General features: G+C 35.7%; 1 protein-coding gene across 1 annotated transcript in view; it reads right to left on the bottom strand.

Annotated features, from left to right (window-relative positions):
- alpha-PheRS (phenylalanine--tRNA ligase alpha subunit) overlaps positions 1-13,020 on the bottom strand; it is a 274,725-nt gene that overhangs the window by 132,310 nt on the left and 129,395 nt on the right. The window contains exon 6 of the mRNA XM_090414434.1: positions 1,155-1,283. Coding sequence (XP_090270560.1) covers positions 1,155-1,283 — 129 coding nt within the window. The remainder of the gene's footprint in view (positions 1-1,154; positions 1,284-13,020) is intronic.

Consider the following 13,020-nt stretch of genomic DNA (forward strand, 5'->3'; position numbering starts at 1 on the left):
AGTATACATTGTAATTTCCTGAAATAATTTAATAGACATGTATTACCAGTTTATAAGCTTATCTACAAGAGATATGTCAATGAAAATCAGCAAAAATTAATTTAATGAGGAAACTCCAATATCCTACAAGATTTCATTAGTCCAGTGATTGATAACTGATTTAAATGTAATTTTATATTTATCAACCTGCCACACCATATACATAAATGTACTAATATCCTTTATGATTATAACATAATTAATTATTAATACTTATGTTTAATGTATGAAGTTTAAAAAAAATTGGAAAGGTATTTATGAGTAAATTTATTGGGATCGGGCCCTCGTCTTATAAAAAAAAATACTAAATTCCCGTTAAATTCTTTTACCGGGCCACGCTCTCACAAAGGTTGAGAACCAATGCACTAAAGGAAACAACACAAATCATTTTATAATATAATACACATACATTTTTATGTTATTTCCTAAGGATCACAATAGATGGTAGGCATGTATTTTATTACTTAAAATTCATTTAAATCTCCATTATTATGCTAACATTTAACCACATGGTAGCTACAGTAATACTAAGCATATAATGCATTACTAAATACATAAATATATATGTATGCAAATTACTAAATACATAAATATATGTATTACTAAATACATATGTATGCAAATACATGCATATATATTTTTAGATTATCTTATCACATAAAAATGTATTTCTCATTAATAATATTTTTACTCAGTATGTATAAAAAAACTGTAAAAAACAAACATAACAGGTAAAACTATTCTGTGAGATTTTTACATTAATAATTTTTTTATTAATAAATTCTCATCTAGTAAGTAATTGTATTTACTTATCCTTTTAGCTAAACAATATAAAAAATCCACAGATACAATTTAGAACAACATAAAATATATAGCATACAATGGCAAATGTTTGGAAGCATATGTTCCTGACACCCCCCCCCCACAAACACACATCTACAAAAAAAAAACTCTTTACTAACCACTCCACCAAAAGCCCAAAGCAGACTGAATAGCCAAGAATTTGTGTTGTAATTATTTAAGCAGGTAAAATACATTGTGGTCTCAAAAAATCTGCCAAGATGTACAAGTATTTATCTGAATGAGTATTATTATTCAAAAAATGTTTTTCATACCCCATTTCTAAGAATATCTGGCGGAATTCTGTCCTGACTTTCATCAATGGATGGAGATGTCCACATTCAGGAGTAATGCCCAAAGAATCATAGTTGTATAACTTAAACTGCTTTTCTTTCCACGTTCCACTAAGAAATGTAAAAAATATTTTTTTGAATTTACAAACTAAAAGCATTTAATTTCAATAATTAAGCACTTTTGTTAATTTTATGTTCTAACAAATATTATTACATACAATATAAAATATTCTTAAAATCAGATAAAACTGAAGAACAAATGGACATTTTCTCTGCCCTTCCCTCCAACAATATAAATGTTTTTTAAATTAATCCAGTCAGTTCAAAAATGGGTCTGGCAAAAGTATATTACCTCCTAGTTTTCATGGAAAGTGAAGTCAAATTTAGTTATAAATTTAGATTTTACTCAACCTTTTGAATATAAATGTATAAGTTAATAAAAACTGTTTACAAATGATTTCTGTTAACATTTTATCTGCATAAAATCAGATAAAGGCAGTGGAAGTGATGATAATGTGAGAGAAGAAGAGAAAATGGGAATGCAAGAGAAATAGGGAAATGTGGGAAGAGCCTGGGTGGACAGGGTGACATGGCATAGGGAGAGTGATTGTTAAAAGTAGCAGTGAATGTGTGGAGATGGAGCATATTGTAATGTGGGTAGGGGAATCGAGACTGAGTGGCAATAAAGGTGACTGGGCAAGGGCAGGTATGATGGGGAAATCACAACTGACCAGTGGCATGGGTAGGACTGGTTATAAACCTAAAAATGAACTGCTGTTTGTTTACAAATGCCAGAAGTATCAGATATGATGGGAATGAAATGGTTTCAGTGATTTACCCCAAAATCATTGGAATATGTGAAACATGTTGAATGAGATGATATCATAAAGGATTGAAAGGGCAAGAAGGGAGGGGGGGTGCTGCTGATGATAGTAGGGGAATTAAGTTCACATAAGAAATGTATAAACAACTTGGATTAGTGAACAAATGAAGGGTAAGTATTATGGGTGATTTTAATTATGGCAGTGTAGATTGGAATGAAGAGATAGCATTTGGGAATAAGGAAATAAATTTCTCAAGTTCTTGAGAGATAACTATCTCAGGCAGCATGTAAAGGAGGATAATAAAGGATCAAGAGTTTTAGATCTGATCATTTCATCAGAGGATATAACTGAGTGAAGTTTAGCACTTTCCTCCAGTTGGTGAGAGGAAAGTGCAAAACTCTCACCAATGAGGAGGAACATAGAACGAGGAGTTGAGCAGTAAGAAAATAAATGCTGCTTGGGAACTGACAAAGAAATACATAACAGCATCAATGTGTGAATATATTCTGAAGGCCAAAAGGCTGATTAAGGTAAGTGTAAAATGAATGAATGAGGGCTTTAGCATGAAATCTTGAATGGCAGTGTAGATTGCATATTCCATGAAACTAATTATAAAGAACATGCCAGGAGAGTGACTCAGTAAGGAAAACAAAAGTAGAGTACGAGCAGAAATTGGCAAATCAGGCAAAGAAAAACTCTTGAGAGTTTTGTAGATATGTGGAAAGTAGAAGGAAGAGTGATCATGGTAAGATGATATTAATGGATGAAAATGGTAGAATGGTAACTGCTGCAGAAGACATTGTAGGTATTCAGTGTTCAATTTATAAGTGTGTTTCATCCTGAACAGGATAGAATCAAGAGGAACTTAAGTGTAGAGGACATAGGATAGGATGGCTTAACTGTGAGTAAGAAGGTATTTGAGGAAATAAATAACCTTGATGTGAATAAGGCGATAGGAATTGATGACATATCACCACACATCTTAAGGGAATGTTCCAGGGAATTAGCAGTGGCCCTGGCATGCTTGTTTATTAAGTCTTATAACAGCACAAGTTGCAAGGGAGTGGAAAGAAGATAAAATTGTTCCACTGCATAAAGGTGGTGATAAAGCTGTGGTGTCAAATTATAGGCTAATCTGTATATCTAGAGTTGTGGTGAAGGTACTGGAGAGTTTGGTGAAAAGTAGGATACAAAATTGGGTTGAAAACAGCAGTATTCTTTGTGGTTATAAGCATGGGTTTGTTAAGGGGGGGGGGAGATCATGTTTTACTAACTTACTTATGTACTATAACAAGATGACAAATACCTTGGACAGGGTAAATGCATATACAGTGGTGTACTTGGCTTTTGCAAAAGTTTTTGATAGGCTCCCACACAACGAACTATTAAATAAATTGAAACAGATGAGATTGGATAACAGACTTCTGAGTTGGAACAGTGACTGGCTGTCAGACGTACCAGAAAGTTGTATATGGGGGGGGGGGTGCGGTATCCTGTAAGAGGAATGTCACTAGTGGTGTACTCAAGGAGTAGGTTTTGGGACCATTGTCGTTCAACTTGTATATTAATAATATTGGGATAGGTTTAACTAGTGATGTGCAGCTGCTTGCACATGATGCAAAATTGGGAAGAGCAATGCACAGTCAAGATGTTATGGCCTTGCAGGAGGACTTGAATGGGCAGGTAAGTAGAACTATTAGTTCAATGTTGCAAAGTGTAAGGTTTTGAAATTTGGTAAGCAATGATGGGATTCAAATATACACTTGATGGGGAAACTTGAAAGGATGTAGAGAAGATGAGAGATCTAGGTGTGATGGTGGCCAAGGACCTGAAATTCAGAGGCCACATTGCACAAGTTGTGAAGATATCACATGAGATAACAGCAATGATGTGGAAGACCTTGACATGCAGAAATAAAGAGGTTATGATCTGTGCACAATCCATATGAGACCTCGATCAGGCCTCATATGGATTATTGTGTGCAGGTCTGGTTGCCAGGGTTTCATGGTGACAAGATCATGTGGGAAAGGATCCAGAGAAGATTCACAAAGGTTGTCAGCGGTATTTGGAATGTAGAGTACAAGGCCAGATTGAGAGAATGCAAATTGCATTCCAATGCAATGCTCGTGAACAGGAGGAAGGGGGGGGATATGATTGAGACATATAAGCTAGTCAGAGGTTGTTATCAGGTTGACACAGAAAAGATTTTTTCATAGAATGAGAGAGGCATGGGGTAGAACAAGAGGCCATCGCTAGAGGTTTTTTTTCCATATTTAATATGAATATGTCCCAATTGTTTCATTTGAAAGACGTCTAAAGAGGTGCAAAAAAACAGTATTTCTAAGCACATAATTTATATTATCCAAATTAAGGGGATATTAAATCCCACATTGTTTTAAAACCGAATAAGAAACTCAAAGATTGGAATCAGAGAGTTTCGTGACGAATATAGTAAACTATAAAAGTATTGGCGATTACTAGCGTGAGCTAATGCAAGTAGTCCCAGTACGTAGTACAATCTCGGGCAACTCGTTGCAAAGGTGGGGAAAGTTCTGATCACTATTTTTGGTATTTTCCATAATGTTAAAACACATTTCCTAAGAAATGTATGCCGAGATGAAGCCTATTGGCTCTTTATATTTAACTAACATAATTTATATCCTACTGTCTAATTATGTTTTAGTGGATATCAGTTTAATAATTTTCTGATTTTTAATCAAGAAAATACTAATCAATCCAGCCAGGGAGGCATATGTAGTTGTTTTCAAGAACAAAAAACTGAACTGTGAATTCAAGAGGTTAAATAGAAGTCTTGGTAATTCATTATAAAAATTACGGAAACAACTACCATGTTAGAGTAAAACTTCAATTTAATATAAATCAAAATAATCACTTGACATTTCAACCTTTACATGAAGGTCATAATCTGAAGTATACGCATATAAACAAAGAAACAAACTGCATTACAATCTATATGATATCGTAAAGTTACACTGATTCGGTGAAAGAAAAAAAAAAGCCCTTACTACATCAATGCTAGAGTCCTGTTATTATTATTATCTGGGCTGCAAAAAATTAATTAAGCTAGATAGCAACATGTTTTGCATAATTACTCATATAAGTATATGAGGCGTGTTAATAAACAGGCCTCATATAAGTATATGAGGCGTGTTCATAAACAGGCCGAACATTTTAAATAGAGAGCCAATCGGCACACAGAGTGTGCTGCAGCTAGCTACTGAGTGCACCTAATGACAGGTTTTGATAACAAACTCCCATTTTCCCTGTTTTGCTATGAGCATTAGTCATCGAGTTACATCCACTGAAGTGAGCACATGCATAAGCTGTTCGTCGGATTAGTGACAAAATGACAATAAAAGAGCTTGAAGAACGTGTGTGTGTAAAATTTTGCTGCAAATTTGGTAAAAATTTTATGGAGATATTTCAGTTGCTTAACCAAGCATACAGGGAGGACTCTATGAGAAGAATGTAGTGCTATGAGTGGTTTAAGCATTGACAGATGAGTCGATCAAAGATCAAGATAATGTTAGTTGCATTTTTTGATTGGAAAGGCATTGTCCATTACGAATTTGTACCACGTGGTCAGATGGTAAACAAAGAGTCGTACCAGGAAGTTTTAGTGTGTTTGGGAGATGCTGCGTACGGGAAGAGGCCTGAATTGTGGGAAAAACCAGACTTGGATGTTGTACCATGACAATGTGCCAGTTAACACGTCGATCCTCATTTGCAGTTATATGGCAAAACATCAGACATCTGTTGTGTCCCATCCACCCTATTCTCCTGACTTAGACCCAGCAGACTTTCTCCTGTTTCCCAAACTTAAAACCACTTTGAAAGGATGTTGTTTCCAAACCATAGAAGAGATTCAGTAAGATGTGATAAGAAAACTGTGCACCACTACAGAAAGTGCATTCCAGGAAGCATTCCAACAATGGAATAAACATTGGGAATGGCATATTGCCAGTAGAATGGACTACTTTGAAGGGAATAGTGCTTAAAATGTTGTAAAATGAATAATAAAGTCTTCATAGCAAAAATTCGGTCTTTTTTTTTTTGAACACACCTTGTATATACAAATTAAAACAAAACTGTATGAACAGTAGCCAATAAGAGTTGAAATAATTGCTCAGAGTCCTAAAGTCGGGGTTGCTTTCTTTTCAGAGGTCAGGCCAGTAGTTTTAACAGTTGACCAAATCAATGTATCTTTAGTATACCACATAGACTGTAGTGCAGATTGTTTCTTTGTGTATACTCCAAATGAAGACTTAATTGTGAAGGTCGAAAAGTTGAGTGATTATTTTAGTTTACTGCTAGGTTTGAATAATTGTTTTTATTGTAAAATACTGGTCTGTATTAATAAAATTGTATTTCTATTTTGGTTTATATTAAACTGAAATTTTACTCTAACATGGTAGTTGTTTCCATAACTTTTATAATGAATTCTGATCACTGTGTAACCACGAAGTAAAGGAAGTCTTGATAAAGGAAAAGCATTTCAAAAGTACCTATGAGGGTGGTCTGAAAGGTTCTTGGCCTCGACCATAGATGGCAACACCGTCGGCACAATTTTTTTGTACCAACTTAGAAAAAACTTAGAACCATTCATCATAAGCATCTATGTGAAATTGCAAGTCATTCTATCAAGTGTTTATTTTATACAGCTGTCTGAAGCAAAAGTGTTGTCTGTATCCCTTGAAATGGATAAAATTAAGTATCGTGCGGTTATAAAATTCTTTGTAAAAGAAGATTTAACACCAAAAGAAATTCATTCGAAGTTCATAAAAGTTTATGGGCACTCTTCTCCGTTGTTTTCAATAATTAAGAAATGGGCTGCAGAGTTTAAATGCGGCTGTACCAGACTTGAAGATGATCCACGTGAAGGATGTCCAAAAAGTGTAACAACACCAGGAATCGTTGATCAAGTGCACAATATGGTATTGGATGACTGGAGAATCAACGTGCGTGAAATTGCTGAGACTATAGGCTCAAAAGAACATGTAGGATATATTTTGCATGAAGAATTGTACATGAAAAAGCTTTGCGGAAGATGGGTGGTGTGCTTGCTCACAGCAGATCAAAAATGCACTCGCATGAAAATCTCTGAACAGTGCTTGGAGCATTTTAACAAGAATAAAAACTGATTTTGTGGGTCAGTTTATTACTATAGATGAGACTTGGATTCACCGTTACCAGGGGCGAATGTTGGTCTTGAAATTCACACTTGCTCTTGTTATCATTCAGGGAATGAGAGGTGTGATTGAAGTCTGATTAGCGGAATAATAAATTACTGACCATTTAACTATATATTTAGAAATTTATGTACATTTAATCATACAAATTTAATCATACAACATTTATTTTACAAATGATATTCTAACTTTTTCAATTTAGCTGACCTACTTGAATACAAATTCTACCCTATGGTGGTTCTTTATGAACTGGTTAATAACATAGTCATAAAAAGTTGGTTGCAACTTAATTTTCTCAAGCAACATTTTCTCGATAGATAAAAGAGCTAACGATGACAGTCTTTCTTGTCCCTGGGTTGACCTGCAGTATGTATTAATGCACCTTAGCACCGAAAATGAGTGTTACGCAGAGGATGTCATGGCAAGAATACTTACTACCAACTTTATGAATTTGAAAACCTCAGGCACACCCAAGTACACTTTATTGGTGTAAATGAAATTCATTGTCTGAAATGCTTCTGTCCTTGAATTCAGACAATGCGTACATTACACTTAGTTCAGCCTTTAAGCGAACTATATCGAATAATGATCCATAGGTTTTTTGCAGATACATCACTATCAGGGAATTTATTTCTGTAGTTTTCAAAACACTCACAATTAAGGAGAGAAAAGAACTGAAAATTTGCAAAAGATTTGAAGCGCCCTCGAATTTGTAACGATGTCCAGGATTTCATTGAAAAGACGCTTAAATCTTAACTCTTGAGTCATCACATATATGACGTCTCTTATGACTTGGTTTCCCTTCACAAACATTGATATTAGGTGTAACATTGTCATAAATACTCATGAAACCTTCCTCTCTCATAGTCTGAATATTTAAAGAGAATTCTTCAATTGTTTTGGCATAATACCTTATATCTAGAGATTTGGTTTGCAAAATTTTAAAGACAACATCAGAAAATGAGAAAATCTTTGAAAATACTACCAGTAGAAATCGAGTGTTAAAACTTATGTAAGCAAGTTAAAAAACCTTGCGTCACTGTCCCAGTCATCTGGAGCATCCAAAATGTGTTGAAAGAATGCCTCTATCATACCATAATTCTCTTTCACAGTGTTCACAATATGTGAAGTGAAATTCCATCTCATTGGCACTGCAGTGGGCAATTTCCTTTCAAGAAAGTTCTTAAGAGCAGCTGTTCTCTTTGTAGACTTTGAGAAGAAAGCAGTAAGACTCAACATATTTTGAAAGAACACTGTACACTCTTTGATGTTGGAAGCAGATTGCTGTAGTGTTAAATTCAGCAAATGGCTGTAACAATGCACGAAAGTCACGCGTGGATACTGTTCTTGGATCCTTTTCTTTAAACCACTCACTTGACTAGCTACGACAGCAGCACCATCATCTGTCTGTGCCACGAGTTTTTTCTCACACGTACTCCTTCAGAACTGCACTTAAGTGTTCGAAAAGTGATGCAGCGGAGTGATCTCGGCTCACATCAGTAAAACCCAGAAATCTTTCATGAACTTCATTGTTGCCATCAATGTAACGAAGAACAGTCGAAAGCTGAGACTTGTTTATGATGTCAGAAGTTTCATCCATAATTAGCACCACAAAGTCCATTTGCTCGATCTCTTTCTTTATTACCTCCATAACTACTGAGGTAATTGCAGCAATCAAGTCGTTCTGAATGGCTGAAGATGTACCTCTAAAAATAGAGGACTCCTTCAAATGAGTCACCAAAAGAGGATCATGCTGACTTATTAGATCAAGAAGTTGTACATAATTTCCTCTGTTTGCGGACGTCAGGGACTCATGATGACCACGAAATGGTAGCTCTAGCTTTGATAAGTAATGGACAACATCTATTAAGCGTTTCAGAATTTTGCGATTTTTTTTTTGCCTTTTCATTATGCAGTACATCACTGACACATTTCTGTTCATCAAGCTGGTGATCAATTCTTGTTCTTCCGAAGCTGTTTAATTGAAGAAAACACTTAATATGGTTGGAAGATTTTTCATGCCTGGTAACAGACAATGTCAAAGTGTTTAAGTTGCTAAAACCACTTTGCACCACACCCCGTTATCACTGTTATCAACAAAATAGCTTATTCAATTTATTCGATCCCACTAATCAGTGGGTATTCTTGTACTGACCATCACTGAACAAGCAAACATATTCTCTGTTTTTTTCCCTTGTGATGAGTTTTTTAAAATCTGGCAGTGATGGGCATGGCTTGCGTTTCTTTACAATATCACTTTTCTCCTGAACACTCCTCCAGGAAAAGGGATTTCTTAATAAATTGTCAATAACACACACATTTCTAATGACTATCCAGTATCCATCTTAGTGCCTCAAAATTAACAGAAAACTAATAAATGCAGCAGTTTACATACACAGTCCCTCGCAAAGCAGTTCACTTAAACATCACGCACACTTGTAAAAGCTGGCTGAAGCTCACTAGCTAGAGCTACTTTTGACTACGTATGGCCTGTGTTTAAGCAACAGGGTGAGACGACGTGGAGGGAGTGGAAATGGCTATGCACGTGCATGAAATCACAGTGCTGCAGCGAGCACCTGGAAGCTCCCACAACCGAGCAAACCAAGGTAGCTTAACTACATGAGCAAGCATTGGCCCTCGATACACAACGCAAAGCTCAATTATTGTCGTGCAAGCTTAAGACGTCTTTCGTCTGTCTATAAAAATAAAAGCCTAAATGGAATGCTTATAAATGCATGCATCTATTAAGTAAATAAATATTACTTCTTTCTCCAGTAATGAGCTTGTGCAGCAAGCATAGCAAGCGTGGAGAATTTTCCCCTGACCATTACACACCAGAATCCAAACAGCAGTCAAAACAGTGGACAGAAGCCGGTTGTTCAGCGACCAAAGAGAAAAGTTTTCGGATCAGCAGGAAAGGTCATGGCATCGGTGTTTAGGTATGCTAAAGTCATTTTGTTTATTAATCATCTTGAAAATGGTAAAACAATAACTGGGGAATATTATTCTGATCTTTTAACCAGACTAGAAGAGAAAATTCGTGAGAAAAGAACTGGTTTGCAGAAGAAAAAAAATCATCTTTCATCAGGACAATGCACCTGATTGCCAAAACACCACAAAGGTGTTTTGGCAATGGGAAAATTAAGGGATCTGCACTATGAATTGTTGGAACATCCACCTTATTCCCCAGATTTGGCTCCCTCTGACTTCTATCTCTTTCCAAAACTAAAACTCTTCCTCGCTGGTCAGGGTTTTTCTTCGAATCAAGAGGTCATTACAGCTGTAGAAGGGTATTTTACAGATCTTACTGAGAACCATTACAGGGAAGGGATAATGGCAATGAAGCATCGTTGAAATAAATGTATTAGTCTTAAGAGAGATTATGTTGAAAAATAAAAATAATTTTGAAATTATAAATTCGTTTTTACATTGTTAGGATGAGAACTTTGCAGACCACCCTTGAACTTATCACTATGAGTTAGGTGGCCTAGTTGGCCGAGTCGTTAGCATATTTGCTTTCCAGGCAAAAAAACCAGTTAGTTTTTGAAACTCACCTGAAAAGTTGTATAACATACAAAGCTGTCTATGACAGAAAATAACTGTTAGTAAGTTATTTTCTGTTACTTACTCACCCTTCTGATCCATAACCTCCTTTAGAGCTGAGGAATGGCCATTCCCAATTCGGTCTGTAAACTGATGTATGTCAGACCTCTGTGCCTGCGGGGCATGTGGGGATTTCACAAAAGGATTCAAACCAGCAGCCTAATTGTACGGAGAGCATATATGTTAACTACTCAGTCCAAATGTTTTAAAGTACTGTAAAAGAAATCAGGAATGATAAAAGTGGCAGAGAAACAAAAGTTAAAGATATCCTGGATGTCTGCATATTTTGAAAAAATATTAAATGAGATAAGTAGTGGAAGAACAGCGATACAAAATATCCAAGAGGAATGCAATCACGGAATATTATCAATAGCTGAAGTAGAAAAAGCTACCAGAAACCTGAAATGTGGAAAGGCAGGTGAAGGAGATGATATTTGAACAGAAATGTTCAAATATGGAGATATAAGAATTCATTATTATTACACCCTCTCATTGGCAGACTAGTCATGGGAGGTTTATTCAACTAACAACATATTTATCATACTGAATCTTAAAATCCCTAACATTTCCTCCATTAACAACATATTCTGATAATGTGTTCTATCCACTCATAATTCTCCATGTAAAAAATCTACTTCTCACACTCTGCCTCACTCGACTCTTATTTAACTTTCAGGGATTGTCTCTGGTTCTTTCTCTCTTGCCTTCTACTCTTTTTATAATCCCTTCGGATTAATCCAATAAAATCCTCTCACTAACTTAAATGTCTCTATCACATCACCTCTATTCCTCCTATCCACCAAACTCCGCCATCCACATTCCTTCAGCCTCTCTCCTTAGACAACATTTCAGAGTACTAATGTTGTTTTCATAGTCACTTGTCTCCGGATCCTCTCCAATGTTCCCACATCACAATGAAAACCAGGTAACCAAATCTGAGTACAACCACCTCCTTATCCTTACATGTTAGAGTACTTTGCATCAAAGCAGAACTATGATGTGCAGTCTTTGCAACACTTGCAATATACCCTCTGAACTTCAGTGTACTATTTATTCCCATCCTCTGCAGCTTGTTCACCAACTTATGTGGTAATCTACTGAACGCTTCACTATTGAAAATTCCAAGAATATCACTGTATATGATTCTCCCTTATCTAACACACTTGTTAACTTATAAAATGCAAGTAAATTGCTAAAACAAGACTTATTCTTTACAAATCCATGCTGACCATCATAAAGAATCTTATGCCCATCAACCCAATCTCATGTTTTATTCTTAACCTCCCTACTGGCTGAGGTGGATGAAATAGTGAGACAATTGCTAGCAAAGGTTGGTCGATTGTATAGCCTCTGTGCTATTAATGGCTCATGTAAAAAGTTAAGCAAGTTTGAGCATGGTTAGTAGTTGGAAGGAGTTCAATTGTTTGATGCTGTTGGCACACTCTCCCTCGATGAGTCTTTGGACTCCCTGGAGGTGTTAAATAATAATAATCGAACTTCTTATCCATATAGGTGTTACAGAATTGTATCCAGATTTAGCTGGACATCTATAAACATCATGGTCGGTTGGGGGTTAATCAATGTCTCCATTTCTTTGAGTACAACTGCAGTGATACAGACTGGTCTATAATTGGAAACTTCTGTCCTAGAACCATGCTTGTGAAGTGGTACTATTTTGCTGTCTTTCCACTGTTTAGGAATATTATGCACTGCAAGACTTTCATTAAATAACTAGTCAAGGGCATAGCTAACTGTTGTACACATTGCTTAAAAATATTTCATATCTTGTACATTCCCACAGCCTTATTAACATCAACGCAATCAACACATTCCTTTATACACCTGATTCTGTCAATCTAATAGACAAGCTTGGGTGTTGAATGGTATTCATAACTTATTTTAATGATATTAACAACACCAAACAAACTATTTTATAAGAAAAGATGGTAGACACTAGATGGCATTGGTGAAGATGGAGAATTGTAGAGTAGGTGCCCTTCCTCGATGAGTCTTGACTCCTTGGAGATATCACATAACAATAATAATAATGTTTATTTACTGGATTATATTTCACTGGATTTCAAACTAACAACTTCAAAGCAGCATGTTATAGTTTACATGTGACAGTGAGTAAGTAAAACAAAAGTCCTAATTTGATGTCCTCTGATATTGTCAAAAAGGAAGTATTACTGTTATGTAGGAGTTGATTTT

The sequence above is a fragment of the Typopeltis vanoorti genome, chromosome 25 (assembly GCF_054136105.1).
Source record: "Typopeltis vanoorti isolate ZY-2024b chromosome 25, IOZ_Tvanoo_1.0, whole genome shotgun sequence".
Taxonomy (NCBI): domain Eukaryota; kingdom Metazoa; phylum Arthropoda; class Arachnida; order Uropygi; family Thelyphonidae; genus Typopeltis; species Typopeltis vanoorti.